The sequence below is a fragment of the Miniopterus natalensis genome, chromosome 10, assembly GCF_054644295.1.
Source record: "Miniopterus natalensis isolate mMinNat1 chromosome 10, mMinNat1.hap1, whole genome shotgun sequence".
NCBI classification, from domain to species: domain Eukaryota; kingdom Metazoa; phylum Chordata; class Mammalia; order Chiroptera; family Miniopteridae; genus Miniopterus; species Miniopterus natalensis.
Window position 1 is genome coordinate 58,934,005 of NC_142090.1, and position 16,948 is coordinate 58,950,952.

Consider the following 16,948-nt stretch of genomic DNA (forward strand, 5'->3'; position numbering starts at 1 on the left):
TGCTTCAGTAGTTAATGCCCATATGACCGTTATCATAACCTCTTTCTAAACATAGTATGCATAAATATTTAATGTTTTCAGCTTTGTTTTAAATTCTTTATAGTAGAAGGAAATAAATGTAATGGTCTTAAGGTAGAGTAATCAATTTCCATTATTCTGGGTATAATCAGTTTTATTGGTTTGCTGTGACTGTCTCATTAATCATCAAGTTGTGTGGGCCTGTAATATGTTTACATTTGTAAAGTCTTTTCTGTGAGGTCTTTATAAGTACTGAGCAGTTTCACTTTTTCTTTACTACAATTTAACATCTATTCTGGAGTTCTCATAAGCAAAATCTACATTTTTCACAATCTCACAAATTGGCTGATTCAAATTTATACATAGTTTATGCAGAGATTTAAGTGTAGTCAACCATAAAATTCACTTAAACTCATTTTCTGCCCATGTGAAAAAAAAATTGAAAAGCTCATACTTTTATAGTACAAAGTGCAGCCTATGAAACCTTAACAGTCTCTGTGCAGGAAAATGTTACAGTTTAACAAGAAGTTAATTTGGGCATTGTTAAAAATTTGAGATTTTTTTTGGCTATTAAGATAAATTTAGTAAAATATAACATAGTTGTCACCTTACATCCTCTTCCTAGATTTTATTAGTGTTCCTAATTGTGGTGGAATCTTTAGGATACTGTTTCATAATTACTGTTTCCCAATCTAAATTGATCATTTTTTCCTCTATTAGAATGTGAAACATGTTACAGAAGCATTCAAGAAGTGGCTGAAGGGAGAGGAAAAAAGTGCCATTGCCTGTCAGAAAAACAAAACAAAACATGGGAAATACAACCACCAAATTCCGTAAAGCACTCATCAATGGTGATGAAAACCTGGCCTGCCAAATATACGAAAACAACCCTCAGCTAAAAGAATCCCTTGATCCAAATACATCTTATGGGGAGCCCTACCAGCACAATACTCCATTACACTATGCTGCTAGACATGGAATGAATAGAATATTAGGGTAAGTATTACTGTAAACCAACTGATAACAAATTAGTGAAAGGGGGAAAACAAATTAGTGAAGGGGGGGGAACCTGATCTTCAAAAATATATGCAGACATATGTGCATGTTATATGGTATTGTAGTGAATTAAACTTTCTAAAACTATGCTTAAATTATTAAGTATGACTTTCTAAAATTAAGCCTCAATTAGACCAAACTTTTTTTTGTTTTTTTTTAAAATATATATTGATTTCAGAGAGAGAAAAGGAGAGGGGGAGAGAGAGAGAGAGAGAGAGAGAGAGAGAGAGAGAGAGAGAGAGAGAGAGAAACATCAATGATGAGAGAGTCATTGATCGGCTGCCTCCTGCACGCCCCCGACTGGGGATTGAGCCCGCAATCTGGGCATGTGCCCTGACCAGGAATCAAACCCCGGTCGCCTGGATCCTAGGTCGACGCTCAACTGCTGATCCACGCCCGGCCAGGCTACACCAAAAGTTTTAATAGTGAGGTTGGTTCACATATTCTTGTTGCTGTAAATACATTTTGCGCCTCAGTATGTTTCATAGTATGAATTCTTGACAGTAGCTTAGTGTTTAATTTACAATGCTTTTGATTCTTGAAAAATACTTGTCAGCTATCAACCAATTGCAGGGAATGGTGCCTACAGCAAAGTCCTAAGCTCTGATTTACTAGTTGAAGTTGAAAAACAGATAACTTGCCTTATCTAGTCATACTCATATTTGAGTTTCCTTTCTTTTAGTAGGGTTAAGTTACTTGAAAAGACTTTTCTAAAAGTGAAACATCTCCCTAAAACTTAAACTACTAACAAACTTTAAAAAATTCTCTTCAAGCATTAGTGACAACAAACATATTTATCTGAAGATTCTTACCTAATTACAAGGGAATTAAACTTGACATTTGCTAGCTTATAAAATGAAAGCAGCATAGGATAGAAAAGTAGTTTCAGAACAAATTTAGTTTTTTTAGAAGTAGATTGTGCAGCTATGGAAGCCTGATGCTAGAACAGAAGGAAACACATCATTGCTTACACAGTGAAATATAATTCTTAATACTGGATTCAAAGCTTTTTAGAAGCAGACAAAAAACTTGCAAACTTTTAAAATTTCTTTTTATACAAATTGTTCAAATTAAGCTGCTGTTGTTTTTTTAAATTTATCTTTATTGTTGAAAGTATTACAGATATCCCCCTTTTACTTCCCCATTGATCCCTTACCCCCCCCAAGCCTTCACCACACTGTTGACTGTGTCCATGGGTTATGCATATATGCACATAAATTCTTTGATTAATCTCTCTCCACCCACTCACCCTCCCCCACCTTCCCACTGAGATTCATCAGTCTGTTTGTTCCATGCTTCTGTGTCTCTGGATCTGTTTTGTTCGTCAGTCTGTTTTCTTTATTAGATTCTACATGTGAGTGAGATCATGTAAAACTGCATCAGGAAAAATCAGAAAACCTGGATAGGCTAACAACTGATGAAATAGAAGCAGTAATACAAAAAACTGCCAGCAAACAAAAGCCCTGGTCTAGATGGCTTCATAGGGGAGCTTTCTAATTCTTTAAGTTGTAGGGTTAGATAGTTTACTAAAAATTTTTCTTTCTTTTTGAAGTACACCTGCAGCACTATGAACTTCCCTTTTAGGACTGCTTTCTCTGTGTCCCATAGATTTTGGGTGGTTGTGTGTTTATTTTCATTTGTTTCCAGGAAGTTTTTGATTTCTTTCTTTCTTTTTTTTTTTTTTTTTTTTTAATATATCTTTATTGATTTCAGAGAGAGGACAGGAGAGGGAGAGAGAGAGATAGAAACATCAATGATGAGAGGCTCATTGATCGAGCCCGCAACCTGGGCATGTGCCCTGACCGGGAATCGAACCCTGATCACCTAGATCCTAGGTCGATGCTCAACCGCTGAGCCACACCCGGCCAAGCTGATTTCTTTCTTGGTCTTATTGGTAACCCATTCATTGTTTAATAACATGCTATTTAGCCTCCATGTGTTTTAATGTTTTTGAGTGTTTTTACTGTAGTTGGTTTCTAATTTCATGCCCTTGTGATCTGAGGTGCTTGATATGATTTCAGTCTTCTTGAACTTGTAGAGACTGGTTTTGTGTCCTAACATGTTCTGTCTTTGAGAATGACCCTTGTGCACTTCAGAGGTATGTATATTCTGCAGTTAGGGGGTGAAATGTTCTGTAAATATCAAGTAAGTCCATCTGATCTAGTGTGCCATTTAGAGTCACTGTTTCTGTGTTAACTTTTTGTCTGGAAGATCTATCCAGTGAGGTGTTAAAGTCCACGACTGTGACTGTGATCTCTCCCTTAAAGTCCTAAGGTTATTATTGAGAGATCCTTATTTATTGCCATTTTAATTCTTTATGCCTATGTTTCTCTCTCTGTTTCTTATTATTATTACAACAGTTCCTTTAACATTTCTTGCAGAGCTTCTACTTCTACTTCTAATTATAGCAGTCCCTTTAACATCTCCTGCAGTGCTGGTCTGGTGGTGATAAACTCCTTTAGCCTTTTTTAGTCTGGGAAGCTCTGTATTTCACCATCTATTTTGAATGACAGCCTTGCTGGATAGAGTAGTCTTGGTTTCAGATCCTTGTTTTGCATTACCTTCAGTACTTCATGCCATTCCCTTCTCTGCCCAAGTATCCCCTTCCCGACTCCTCTCAGCTTTCTCTTTCTTTTCTAAATCTTACCCTTCCTTTAAGGTCCTATCTTCTTAGCCTGTCACAACCCACGGGAACCTCAGTCTTTTTTTTTTTAATTGTATGGCTCTTTTTTGTTTGTATTACTTGTTTGACATACACTACCTCATTCTATTTTATAATTTTATGTATCTTCTCTCTGCCTTCCTAAATTACAACTTTGTAAAAGTGTCTTTTTTGTACTTCTAGCATCTAGCATAGTATCTTATAGAAAGTAAAACGAATCATTGCACAAGGAAATATTCTTATGACCAAGATTTATAGTGAGATTTGTGGTGATATAAACTAATGTGATTTTTTAAAAATATTGTGAAGTGAAATGTGACAACATCTGGAAAATCTGCATAAGTTGATGAATCAGTATTTTTGTGAAGATCAGTATATATATGATTTTTATTTTTTATTGTATTTATTTATTTAAAATATATCTTTATTGATTTCAGAGAGAGGAAAGGAGAGGGAGAGAGAGAACTAGAAACATCAATGATGAGAGAGTCATTGATCGGCTGCAGCCCGCAACCTGGGCATGTGCCCTGACCAGGAATTGAACCCTGATCGCCTGGATCCTAAGTCGACGCTTAACCGCTGAGCCACGCCCGGCTGGGCTATATGATTTTTAAAAATTATGCATGGGTGAAAGATTTGTTCAAAATGCAAGGAAGACCAGTGGATTTTAATCTAACAGTACAGAAGGTTCATTGATATAATTTCAGAGTCTACAATGCAAAGTAATCTTTAAATTTGATTAGCAATAAATGACAACTTGAACTTTTGGTATAGTATCAAATATGAATATTCATAATTATCTGAAAGGGCTATTTTAAAGTACTTTTACCTTTTCTAACTATATAAAAGCTGTATATTCTTTATATTCTTGAACCAAAACAACATATTACAATAGGTTGAATGCTGTGAGAATGTCTTTGAGTAGTCAGACATTAAAATAAATTTGTAAACATGTAAAACAACGACATTCTTTTCACTTAATTTTTTTTAAAAATAGGTATTTTTCATTTTAATATGGTAGAATTGTTTAATACATAATGCTTTTTCTTTTTTAATGAACAAATATTCTTTAAATTTCTTTTTTAACTTTTAATATGGTAAATATCAACATATATGTAACCCACGTAAACAAAAGTTTTTAGGAATCTTCAGTAATTTTTAGTTGTAAAAGTGTCCTATGACCAAGAAGTTTAAGAATTGCTGATCTGGTCAATATTCTTGGTTCCTCTATGTAGGAATATATCTGTCTGTCTCCATCATGTAGTTATTATTCTATTGAATGAATATTCAAATGCATACACAGAAGGCAACTACATATTCTCTTTTAGTTACCAGTTTGGACTAATTTTATGATTTGGCTATATACATTATACTTAACTTTATATTTTTACTTTATAGTTAACTTTCAACTTCAGGCTAAAGTGTTTGGTGGTAGTGTTTTTTAATTATTTGGAGATGGGTGGCTCATAATTTCTTTATTAAAGCGTTTAATATTCTATACTAGAATCAGAAACTACTTTATTGCTGTCCTATCCTAAAAATAAACAATTCTAATGTTTTTAATCTGTGTATTCTTTTGATTTTCAAAATTTATTTAGATAGTACAGAGAAAATCACAAATCAGATTAATTTAAATGTTAGTTGCTTTGGAATTAAGAAATTACTCTTAAAATTGTGTCATACAGAGTCAGAATAAGTAGTATTTATTTACTCATGAGCATTGAATAAAATAGCAACTCTATTTTAATTATTTGTGTTCTAGATTGCTTCAAATATTTCACTGCATTTAATCTTGGTGAACTTTCTAACAAGTTTATGGTCATTATTTTCTCATCCCGCCTCATGTACTCTGGGAGTACCTGCTTGTTAGCCTCAATGTAGACCCTGGCTCAGTTTGCCTAGATTCCTAACACATGACATATATGGGTAGACAAAGGTAGACATACCTAATCAAGGACCTACTAGCCATAAAGTAAAACACCCATTTGGGTTAAGGCCTTCATTTTACCTCCATTTCCTTTAGCTTTATGGTCCCTGCAACAGCAAGCGTAACTTTTTTGTCATCTTAGGCAGAATAATATGGTAGAAGAGTAGTTTACAGTTTAGCAGCTAGTTTGTATCCATATCTCTCTGAACCCAAATGGTGTATATTTACATGATGCCACACCATAGTGCCTCTTTCATAGGAAACTAAGTCCATATTCATAAATGGTTACTATTTAATGTAGCAAAAGGACTGTTGGACTTTCGGGCCAGCATGTTTTAGTTTGGATATACAATTCCTTAGTTATATCTTCTTGGGAAGGTCATATATAAAATGAAGATTATAATACTTATTCCTTAGATTTTACAGAATAGCTTCTTTTGCTTTGGAAATAAATGTGGTCTGTCTTTTGGTATAAATAAAACATAAAACCTTTATTAGATCATGTATTAATGCCAAGCTTTGAGAATTAAAATAGAGTTTCTAGTTCTTGATTTCTATTTTTTACTCTTATCTTCTTCACAACATGTCTCACTTCTGGAATAGAACCTGGCGAATAACAACTGCTCAATAAATATTTGTTGCATAAGAGAGAAGATGGAGAAGGAACTGGAGGTGTATGTATATGTTGGCCACTGGGAAAATAAGAGTGTTACAGCACAAATTTGCGGCTCTGGTAGCAAAGGCTGTTGTTTTGGAGAGAGTTCAGTGGAATATGAGATGATAGTGGAATATGCAAGAGAAAAGGACCTATATGAATTTGGAATATGTCTAGAGGTCAGATGAGAAGTCAGACAGGGTGGTAGAGCATTAAGAATTATCACAGAAGTAATAGTAGCAGCCCTTTGAGAGAAACCATCATTCTGCCTCTACTGCCTATCATTTGAGTTCTTATAATACTTTACAATTTATAAAGTATATTCACAGAAACCATTGAAAGATAAATGACTTTGAAAGTGGACATGCTCTCTAAAAGAAGGAAATGTGTAAGCCCTGGCTGGTGTGGCTCAGTAAGATGGAGTGTCACCCTGTACACCGAAAGTTCATGGGTTCGAATACCTGTCAGGGCACATACCTGGGTTGAAAGTTCAGTCCCTGATTGGAACTCATGCAAGAGGCAACAGATCGATGTCTGTCTCTCTCTTTCTCTCTCCCTCCCGCCCTCTCTCTCAAAATCAATAAACATGTACTCGGGTGAGGATTCTTTTAAAAAATCCTTTAAAAAAAAAAAAAGGAAATGTGTATGAAGAAGAAAATGCGTTTGAGAACTAAATTTGCTTCCAATAAGGGTGTGGAAAGTGGAGCCATCACCATTGATAAAGGAGAAGTACTAAAAAATTTAAGAGTGATATTGAAAAGGGTATGGAAACCAAGATAATAGAAAGGTCAGTAGTTAGCAATTTCAAGTTAAAAGCAAAAATTAAGGACAATGATGAAGAATTCCTGGTGATATGAGAGTTCAAGGTAGGAGAAATAGAGGTAGTAATTATAAGCTGGCCACTTGAATATTAACAGTGAAAGAATCTAGAAAATAGATGGCTCCTGGATGAATTAATAGGATCAAATAGAAGGGATTTTTTTTTCCCAGGTTAATGTTTTCTTTACTTCACCTTCCTGCCAGTTATCTCCTATACCTACTTTAGAATAAACCTTATAAGTGAGTGGTAAAATACACTTCATAAATACTGACATAGTTATAGAAAGGGGCCTATCTAAAACTTGTACATCAATTATATATTTATTATTCTATTTATACATTCATTTAAATTAAGGAAGACTATTTTTGAATTTAAACAAATATTAGAAAAGTAGTAATGTGAATTAATGAAGTTAGAATATCTAGCTTTATAGTTTTAGCACAAAATGTTTATATGTGATAAATTTGAGAATCTTTCCTGAGTAAATATATAAAAGCTATTTTAATACTTTAATTTCAGAGTAATAAACTTAGGTTTATTATTGTGTAATCAGAGTGTGGCAGATTGAATATGAGAACATTTGCAAAATTATCTCACTATCTCTTATTTTGGGGAAGATCTGGAAATGTTTAATATATAAATGACAGGGGGGAATAGATATTCATATACATTGACATCCTTCCAAACTGCATTAATTCCATGGTGTGAAGAACCTGAGTCTCCTGAACAAACTAAAAGAGAGAATAAATGGTATATTGGAAATGGGGATAGGAAAGACTGGATAAATGTGGTTGCACAGAATCTTAGAGAGTCTGAATTATTTTTAATTTCTTCTTGATTTAAATTTTTAAGAAAATGGAATCTATTTTGTTGTTAATAATAATGCCTATTGGAAGAGGTTTTAATTTATGGGGGTGACACTGGTTAATGAAATTATGTAGGTTTCAGGGGTACAGTTCTATAACACATCATCTGTATATTGTACTGTGTGTTCACCGCCCCAAGTCAAGCCCCCCTCCATCTCCATTTATCCCCCCTTTACCCTTTTCAGTCCCCCACCCTCCTCCTCTGGTAATCACCATACTGTTGTCTGTGTCTCTGAGTTGTTTTTGTTTTTGTTTTGCTTAATCCCTTTACCTTTTCACAGAGTCCTGCAACCCACTCCCCTCTGATAGCTGTCAGTCTGTTCTAGAGGTTTTAATCTTTTTAATTGCTTATTTATTTATTTTTAATTTATTGATTTTTTAGAGAGAGAGGGAAGGAGGAGAAAGAAACAAGAAACATCGATTTGTTGTTCTGGAAAGGGAAAAATGGGAGGGGCTGTTTTTGTAAATAAAACTCTAGCTCCAAATAGAATTCTTCTAATTATCGTCTCTAAAGCAGGAGCTGTTCACCAGAAGACCATGGGAACAGTGCAGACTTAAACTAGATGGAGTTGGAGACTGAGCATTTCACTCTGTTAAGACCTCCAAAGTCTTGAATGATAAGAACTGGAGAGATCTAGAGTTGTAAAAGCTGTCTGGGACCTTCTAGTGCCTTAGGATCTCTTAACTCAGCCTTTTTCTCATAAGAGATATCCAGCTTGGCTGGTTAGTTCCTTTTTGGTCAGGGGTTGTTTTTATTATGTTTGTTTTTTAGTGTAACTAGGATTTAGTGTTTGGCTTCATTTCCTTCCTATATGCTAATTTGGATTTGAACATAATCCAGTGCTGGTGATATCAGCCTCCATAGTAAATGTAGGCACTGTCTTCAGCTGTGGGACTTATATGCTCATTTCATAGTGTATTTGTGTGTCTTCTAGTATAAGCTGATTGTATGATAGCAAGTTTTTCCCAACTCATTTTCCAGTATCCTATTATAACTACTGAATTGGCTTAACTTTTTTTGAATCCTCACCTGAGGATATGTTTTTGTGTTTTGTTTTGTTTTATTGATTGCTTTTTAGAGGGAGTGAGGGAGAGACACATTCATGAAATATCAGTCGGTTGCCCCCATATGTGCCCCGACCAGGTATAGAATCTCAACCTAGGTACGTGCCTTGACCGGGAATCAAACCTGCAACCTTTTGGTGATGACACTCCAACCAACTAAGCCACCGGGTCAGGGCTAGTTGGCTCAACTATTAATCCTGTGACCCTCGTTCAAGGATACATTAAGAGCTCGTCACAACTCTCAGGTCTGGGTTTGGCAGTAGTTAAGGGAGCTAACCTAGACCTATCATTGGTAAAGACTACAAACCTTAGAGTTAGATCTTGGTCTTCTGGAACTAACCACAATTTACTCCCCTCAAAAAGTATTATACTTTATAAATGTATGCCTTATTATTTCAAAGGTTAGCTGATGAATTTTAAGTAGAGATATTTTTCCTAGATTTAAATATTTAGTCCTAAACTTATACATTACTTGCTGTGCTTATATTGTCACCATTCTTGTTAAATATGTACTCGAGAAATAGGGCAGAGAATAAAGAAAAAAAGTAGGTTTGGAATGTTCGGTAATGTGCCCTCAGGCATTCATGTTAACGCACTAGTCTACAAGTGGCCCTTTCTGTTTTCTTTCCTTCTCCTTTTCTTGCCTTTCATTTTTTCTTCACTCCTTCATCTTCCTTCCTTTCCTTTTCCCCCCTTCCTATCTCTTCTCTTATTAGCAAATACTGTAAAGATATTGAACTTCGTTTTTCTTAGTGTTACTGTGTCATTGTCTGTGTATTTTTATTTCAAAGTAGGAAGTAACTGGATTTCATCCTTCTTTTTCTTTACTATTTTAGGACTTTTCTTTTTGGTAGAGATGGAAATCCAAATAAACGGAATGTGCACAATGAAACGTCTATGCATTTGTTGTGTATGGGGCCTCAGATTATGATATCTGAAGGAGCCCTTCACCCTCGCTTAGCACGCCCCGTGGAAGATGACTTCAGAAGAGCAGATTGTCTGCAGATGATCTTAAGATGGAAAGGAGCAAAACTTGACCAAGGCGAATATGAGAGAGCAGCTATTGATGCGGTAGATAACAAGAAAAACACACCCCTGCACTATGCTGCTGCCTCGGGAATGAAAACCTGTGTAGAGGTAAAACTTTGGTTTTTTTTAATATTCTGCCTGCTAAAATTTTGTCTTGGAAATATGTAATAATCAGTGTTTGTTTTGTTTATAGTTAATTTAATTTAAAGTGATTCTCCTGTTTTAGAGAAATATTAAAAACAAACCCACAGCTACACAGTCAGACTTGGAAATAAAATTGGATCAAGAGCAATTAAAAATTTGCTAACATCCCTGAAGATAACAGTCATCAGCTAAACACTATCATATTGAGAGTAATAGATTTAGTAGCAATATGTTCTAATTTTTTGCTGATTTTTCAGTAGCCATTGTATAATAAAATTTATGCATACTGGATATGGCAACTCTTGGCAATGGGAACTATAGTTATAGATCTAGAATTGATCAGTTCCATAAGCAAGGGATGAATATTAATGAATACATTTATTGGGGTCTTTTAAAAGACATTAATAATTTTAGCCCAGCCAGCGTGGTTCACTGGTTGAGAATCAACCCATGAACCTGGAGGTGACGGTTCAATTCCGGGTCAGGGCACATGACCAGACTTTGGGCTCGATTCCCAGTAGGTGGCGTGCAGGAGGCAGCCAATCAATGATTCTCTCTCATCATTAATGTTTCTCTCTTCCTCTCCCTTACTCTCTCTGAAATCAATAAAAACATATTTTTTTAAAAATTGATAATTTTAAAATGTGCTTTTCTGTTTAATCTGCATTAAAGTGTTCCTGAATATTGTATTTGAGTTTTTTCCTCTATATATTTCATATATGAATATATAATATCTAACAGCAGGCTTAGATAAGGTCAGCCAGATAATGTAGGATCTTAATTAAGCTAAGAAATCATCACACTTTATAGTAGTATCGTCACTACTTACATACAACAGGTTTTTCTGAGTTACATTCATGTCAGTTTATACATAACTCACAGGCCTTCTTTTGTGTAGATATAGTTATGAGTGGGGGGTATTCTCATTTGGATCACAAAGTATCTACCTTTCCAAAAAGGTAGACCTTTATTGAAAAAGCAATGGTCCTAATCAGATTAAACTGGATATCTGAAAATTTAGCATTTCCTTAGTGTTGTTCATGTGTATGTACTTTATACCTCTGCATTGATAAATGTACTGAAAAATATGGATGTCTTTCATTTTCTTACTCAGGCTAAAAGATTACAGTTATTTATATGATTTATTTAGTGTATCTTTTTTTGTTGTTATTGTTGACAGTTATTTAGTGTATCTTAAGTGTCAGTTCTTTTCACTTCTAGAACCCTCCTGATGTTACCTTTTGTTTACTGCTATTACTTGTGATACTTGTTAATCTTTTAGAACCTTTCATTTCTTGGGTTTGTGTCACCTTTGCCCACTAGTTAGTCAGTGACAGTCATTAACTTGAAACTATTTTTTTTTTTAAGGCAATGTTTTCTAACATTGATTCACAGCATGGTGGAAGGATGTCCAAGGGTTTCAGGGGAAGGGTGGGGCTATTGGCAGAATTCCTGAGACTTTTACACAAGCCTTTTTGTATATTGTTCTATGCCCACCTCCCATGAAAGAATCCCAGCTGTAGTGATTCACCATTACTGATGGGACTGCATCATTATTTCTCAGGCGAGTTAAAGTAGACAATAGCTCATTCTTGATAGTAGTAATAGTGCTCTTAAATTGGTGCCTTAATATCTTATTATCAGGAATTCTGTAAACATTGCTTTAGTAATCGTTGATTTTGAATTATGTTTGCAATGACATCCTTATCAAATGGTTCAAAATAATAGAGTGTACTGTTTTTATCAGCATTATTTTTTGCTCAGTGAATGAAATTGGTGCCAGGTTTATTCTGAACTATCTGACATGCCTCATGATTTGCTTGATGTGACTATATGTGTATGTTTTAACTGTTTGACCTATCAGCCTATCACATTACATAAACCACACCGTTTGATGACTTATTTTTCTATATTCAGAGGAGTGCTTAGACTTAATGTAAAACATCCCGAATAGAGTTCTATAGATACCTTAGTTACATTTATTCTAGTTTTCATCAACAAATTTCAGCATATCATTTTACCCATGTAACGCTGTCTTTAATCTCATAGTATATACTGACTGTACACTAGCCCAGCCTTAGGCCCTGAATGACTTCGGTAATGCCTACTGTTAATTAAAGTAGAAGAATTTCCTGGGAAGTATACATTAATTTCCAGAGATCTTACTGTGATTTTTAATAGTAGTGCATAAAATGTACTCATTTAAAAAATTCTGTTACATAACTATACTTCTGAGAGTATTAGTCGTTATGTATCTTCGTTTCATGTCCTACTCCTTTGATGAACGGGAAAGGTTTAGACTTCTCTTATAAAGTTTACCGTCATGGGCAATTTAAATTTTTTTCCCTAAACTACTTATTTGTCTGCATCATTCTTTTTAGTTCTTTGGCCATAAGAGTAATAATTATAATATTACAGTAACATTTGTATATAACGTTTTTCTAATTTTCATAGTGCTCATTGGTACCAAACATGATATAAAGGGTTTGGGTTGAGTAAGAGAGTATTATAAGATATTTTTTACTTTTTTCATAAAGCTAAGAGTACTGGTGTCTTGTCTAGTCTTGGTCCTCACAGTGACTATCTGTAGGACCTTGAGTGAGTCACTCAACCTCTTCAAGATTATCATTCCCAACCATCCAAGAGGAAACCATCACAATTACCTCAAAAGACCCCATTTAGCACTAATTTTTTGTTAATCTGTGATTGTAGTAAAATACACCCCATTTCAGAATCTAGCCTTTAAGGGTAAATTGATTTTTTTATTCTGTGGTTGGGGCCAACCTGTTTGTTGTTGTTTGTTTGCTTTAAACTCCTATGGGCTTATATCTATGGAAGTATATCTTCTATAGTTGTTGGAAATGTTTTTCTCTCTGTATAAGGGCAGAGTTGATAAAGTTGTCAGTTGACAATTTCATGTGTGCATTTAATAATTTAAACAGATTCCTGTGCCTTTCAAGCTGCTGCCCCAGCACTGGAGCTCAGAGGGAGTGAGTCCAAGTCTGTGCATGGGCCCTATAAGAGGACTGCCTGGGACTCCAGCAGCCTCAGCCTCCCTCAGCCTCAATCCTTGCTGGTTTTTACAGCCAGAAGTTATGGGGACTTCTCTTGCCAGCACTGGAACCCTGTGCTGGGGGGCTGGGACCCCTTATTCCTCAGGGGAAACATCTGCAGCTGAGGAATTTTTATCTGCTACACGTGGGTGTGGGACCAGACCGCCCCTCCTGCCAGTCTGGATGTGGCTTCTTTACATCCTTAGTTGTTCAGCTAGAATTCAGACTGTTCTCAATGATAGCTGTTTAGCTGTAATTTTGATGTAGTTGTGGGAGAATATGAGTACCACATTTACCTATGCTGCCATCTTGACCAGAAGCCTCTATCACTTATTTTGAGGAATGTTGAAAAACGGTTTTGCTTCAGTGACTTGCTCATCCTAATTTCATTTCAGTATTTGACTAAATAATGAATGATACAAATGAAAAGTTTGTCCACTCTGTTAGGACATCCAGGTATTTGTGGTTAAAATAGCAGTATCAGCAGTATCCTTCTTATTGAAGAATGATTTCTAGAAATTTATAAAAGTGAAAGCATTGAATAACTATAAATGGTTTTATTGTTAAGTAAAACTTTATTTTTGGATTGGACAGAATGTTTAAGAATTTCTTTTTAGCTCTGATTGGGTTGCTCAGTTGGTTAGAGCATTGTCCCCATACACCAAGGTTGCGGAGTTCGACCCCCAATCAGGGCACATACAAGAATTAACCAATGAATGGATAAATAAGTGGGAGAGCAAATTGACATCTCTCTCCCTCCCTCTCTCTCTCTCTGAAAATTAATTTTAAAAAAGAAATTCCTTTTTAAAGTGTAAGAAATTGGTGGTGGTGTTGCTGTTATTTTTAACCAAAGGAAGTCATCTTAATACTGATAAACAAGAAATAGTAATCTTAAAATCAGAACCAACTAGTATCTAAATATTAGTTGCATTAGGTGCATTTTGTTGTGTTTATTATATGTTTGATATTTTTAAATTTGTAACATGAAAATAACTTATTTAATCTATGGTTGCAAGTTTAAAAAAATCCTTTTTAGCTTTTAGTAAAACATGGAGGAGACTTGTTTGCTGAGAATGAGAATAAAGATACTCCTTGTGATTGTGCTGAAAAGCAACACCACAAAGATTTGGCCCTTAATCTGGAATCCCAAATGGTATTCTCACGAGATCCTGAAGCTGAAGAAATAGAAGCTGAATATGCCGCATTAGACAAACGAGAGGTGAGTTATTTTAAATAAAAAAACTATTTGGGTTTTATATTAAATTTTTTTCTTGTTTAAAGCCCAGTTTGTATGGTCTTTGCAATATGCTAGATATCCTGTCATCTGCATAGCCATAAGAATAAAAATATATCTAGAAACCCTGGAGGTGGAGTCTTTCCTCTAACATATGCGAGTATGTTTACTTACATATAAATAGAGATGCTAACGTGTGATATGAATCCTAACCACTCTTGCTAATCCATCACTTCAGTCCTCTAGTTCCTTGGTCTCTCTTTGTCTTCTGGATTGCTCTTGTCAACAAACATACTTTGGTAACTCCTATCTTTAAAAGCAAAAACAGCTAAACAGCCTTTCCATTGACCCCTCTTCCCCAGCCCTGTCCCTGTCCCTGTCCCCTTCAGTTGTAGCCTCGTATCTTCAATCTTTATATGAGAAAAATAAACTCAAGGGTTGCCTCTACACACCAGGTTCCTCACCTTCCATTCACTCTTCAGCCCATTGCAGTGTGACTTTCTTCCCTTCTGTGATGTAACTGAACTTGTCATGGACATCTAGAGTCATTTAAGTCTTTCTTGTCTGAGTAAACATTACCTCCATTTACTGAGTTGTTCAAACATAAACATGATATGCATTCTTGATTCCTCACCTCTTCTTACATCCAATCTGGGAGTCCTGTCAGTTTTATGTCCAAAAAATATAACCTAAATAAACTTACTCCTCCCAGTCTCCACTGCTGCCTCCCTAGGCCCTTGCCACCCTCACTTCTCATCTGAGCTAATGTAATAGTTTTTTCTTACTGGTTTTCCTTCTATTCTGGTTTCCTTAGATTCCATCTTGTACACAGAAGCCAGAGTGACAATTTTAAACTTAAATTAGGTCATATCACTTAAATCACTTAGTAACTTTTTATGGTACTTAAAATCCAAACTATTTGCTCATATATAATACCTTATATGGTCTGGCTACTACCTACCTCTTCAGCATTATTTCAGACATTTTTTTCTCAGCACACTTGGTTCTAATTATTATACTTAGACTACAAGATGTTTGTATTTGCTGTTTTCTGTGTCTGAAATCTCCCAGTTTTTTTCTTGGCTGGCTCAATATGACTTCTTTAGACAGGCAATCCTTAATCATTCTTTCTAAAACAGATCCCTCTCCTTCCATTATTCTTTACCACAATATCCTGTTCATCCTTCTTAATACTTACTATGTGCCATAATTATTTTGTTTATATGTTTGTTTACTTGTTCATTGCCCTTATCTCCTATTAGATTGTCAACTCCACAAAGACCAGGGCCATAACTGCCTTATTCAGCAGAGTATTTTCAGTGTCTAACACAGTGATGCACTGTGGACACCAATATTTCTTAAATAAAGAAATTATAAGACACAATAAATTTTTTTCCTCCCCAAATGACTCTGATTTGATGTTCAGTGCTAACTTGACTCTAAAAGAAATTATATAACTATTGTTTGTTTTTAATTGTATCCTTTGTTTTATTTTTCCCATGAATTCCCAGCAGTTTGGGTGCTGCCATGCTTTCCAGATAGGGGAAAGAACTGAGTTTCTTAGACTTAAAAGATTTACCTTTCTTTACCTTTTATTTTTTTTTAGTTTGTTTGTTTTAGAGGAATGCTTATTCAGATTAAGTGCACATAGAGAGAGGGCTGATGTCCTAAGCACTTTCATATGGTTGTTTAATTCACATAGTAACCTTAAAATGACAATTATGACCCTTTCTTTTTTAAATGAAGATAAACCAGAAAATAGTTGAATAACCTGTCAGGCATCAAAGTCAGTGTGACTTCAAAGTATACTGCCTACCTTTTAACCCATGATCTTGAGTCAGACATAGAAATTATAATGTAGTAATTGATATAATAATTTAGTCTGAAGACATTTTAACAATAATATTCTAGAAATAATGTGGATGTGATTATATTGAAAGACATTTATGACTATATTTAGGCCTTTTCATCAAGGTATCTTAACTTATAATTAAAAATAATGGTATACATCAATACCATTTATGCAAAATAATGGTATGCATCAATACCATCAATAGATTTAACATCTAAATGAAGGTAGTATAAGTATAATAAACTGTTATGTTAAGTTAAAAAATACTTACAGAATAGTTTGACACTAATTATATAGAAAAGAACTGTATATTGGATGAAGATTGATATATACCAAAATGATAATTGTGGATATGTTGATTTTCTTTACCATTATTATTTTTTTCTATTTTTATGCATTTCTTAAAATTTGTAATGAATGCTTATTGCTAAAAAATGTCCTCCTTCCTGACTTTACTCATCAGTCGTAAGTTTCTTTTATGTGCTACCATACTTAAACAAACATATATGCATATAGAATTTTTAATGCAAAAGTAAAATAATTGAGTTCTGTGAAAATAGTTTTTTC

At 34.7% G+C, this 16,948-nt stretch overlaps 1 protein-coding gene across 1 annotated transcript in view; it reads left to right on the forward strand.

Moving 5' to 3' along the window:
- ANKIB1 (ankyrin repeat and IBR domain containing 1) overlaps positions 1-16,948 on the forward strand; it is a 111,998-nt gene that overhangs the window by 37,967 nt on the left and 57,083 nt on the right. Inside the window, exons 2-4 of the mRNA XM_016218820.2 lie at positions 739-1,014; positions 9,906-10,206; positions 14,332-14,514. Of these exons, the coding sequence (XP_016074306.2) occupies positions 827-1,014; positions 9,906-10,206; positions 14,332-14,514 (672 nt within the window). The 5' untranslated portion in view covers positions 739-826. The remainder of the gene's footprint in view (positions 1-738; positions 1,015-9,905; positions 10,207-14,331; positions 14,515-16,948) is intronic.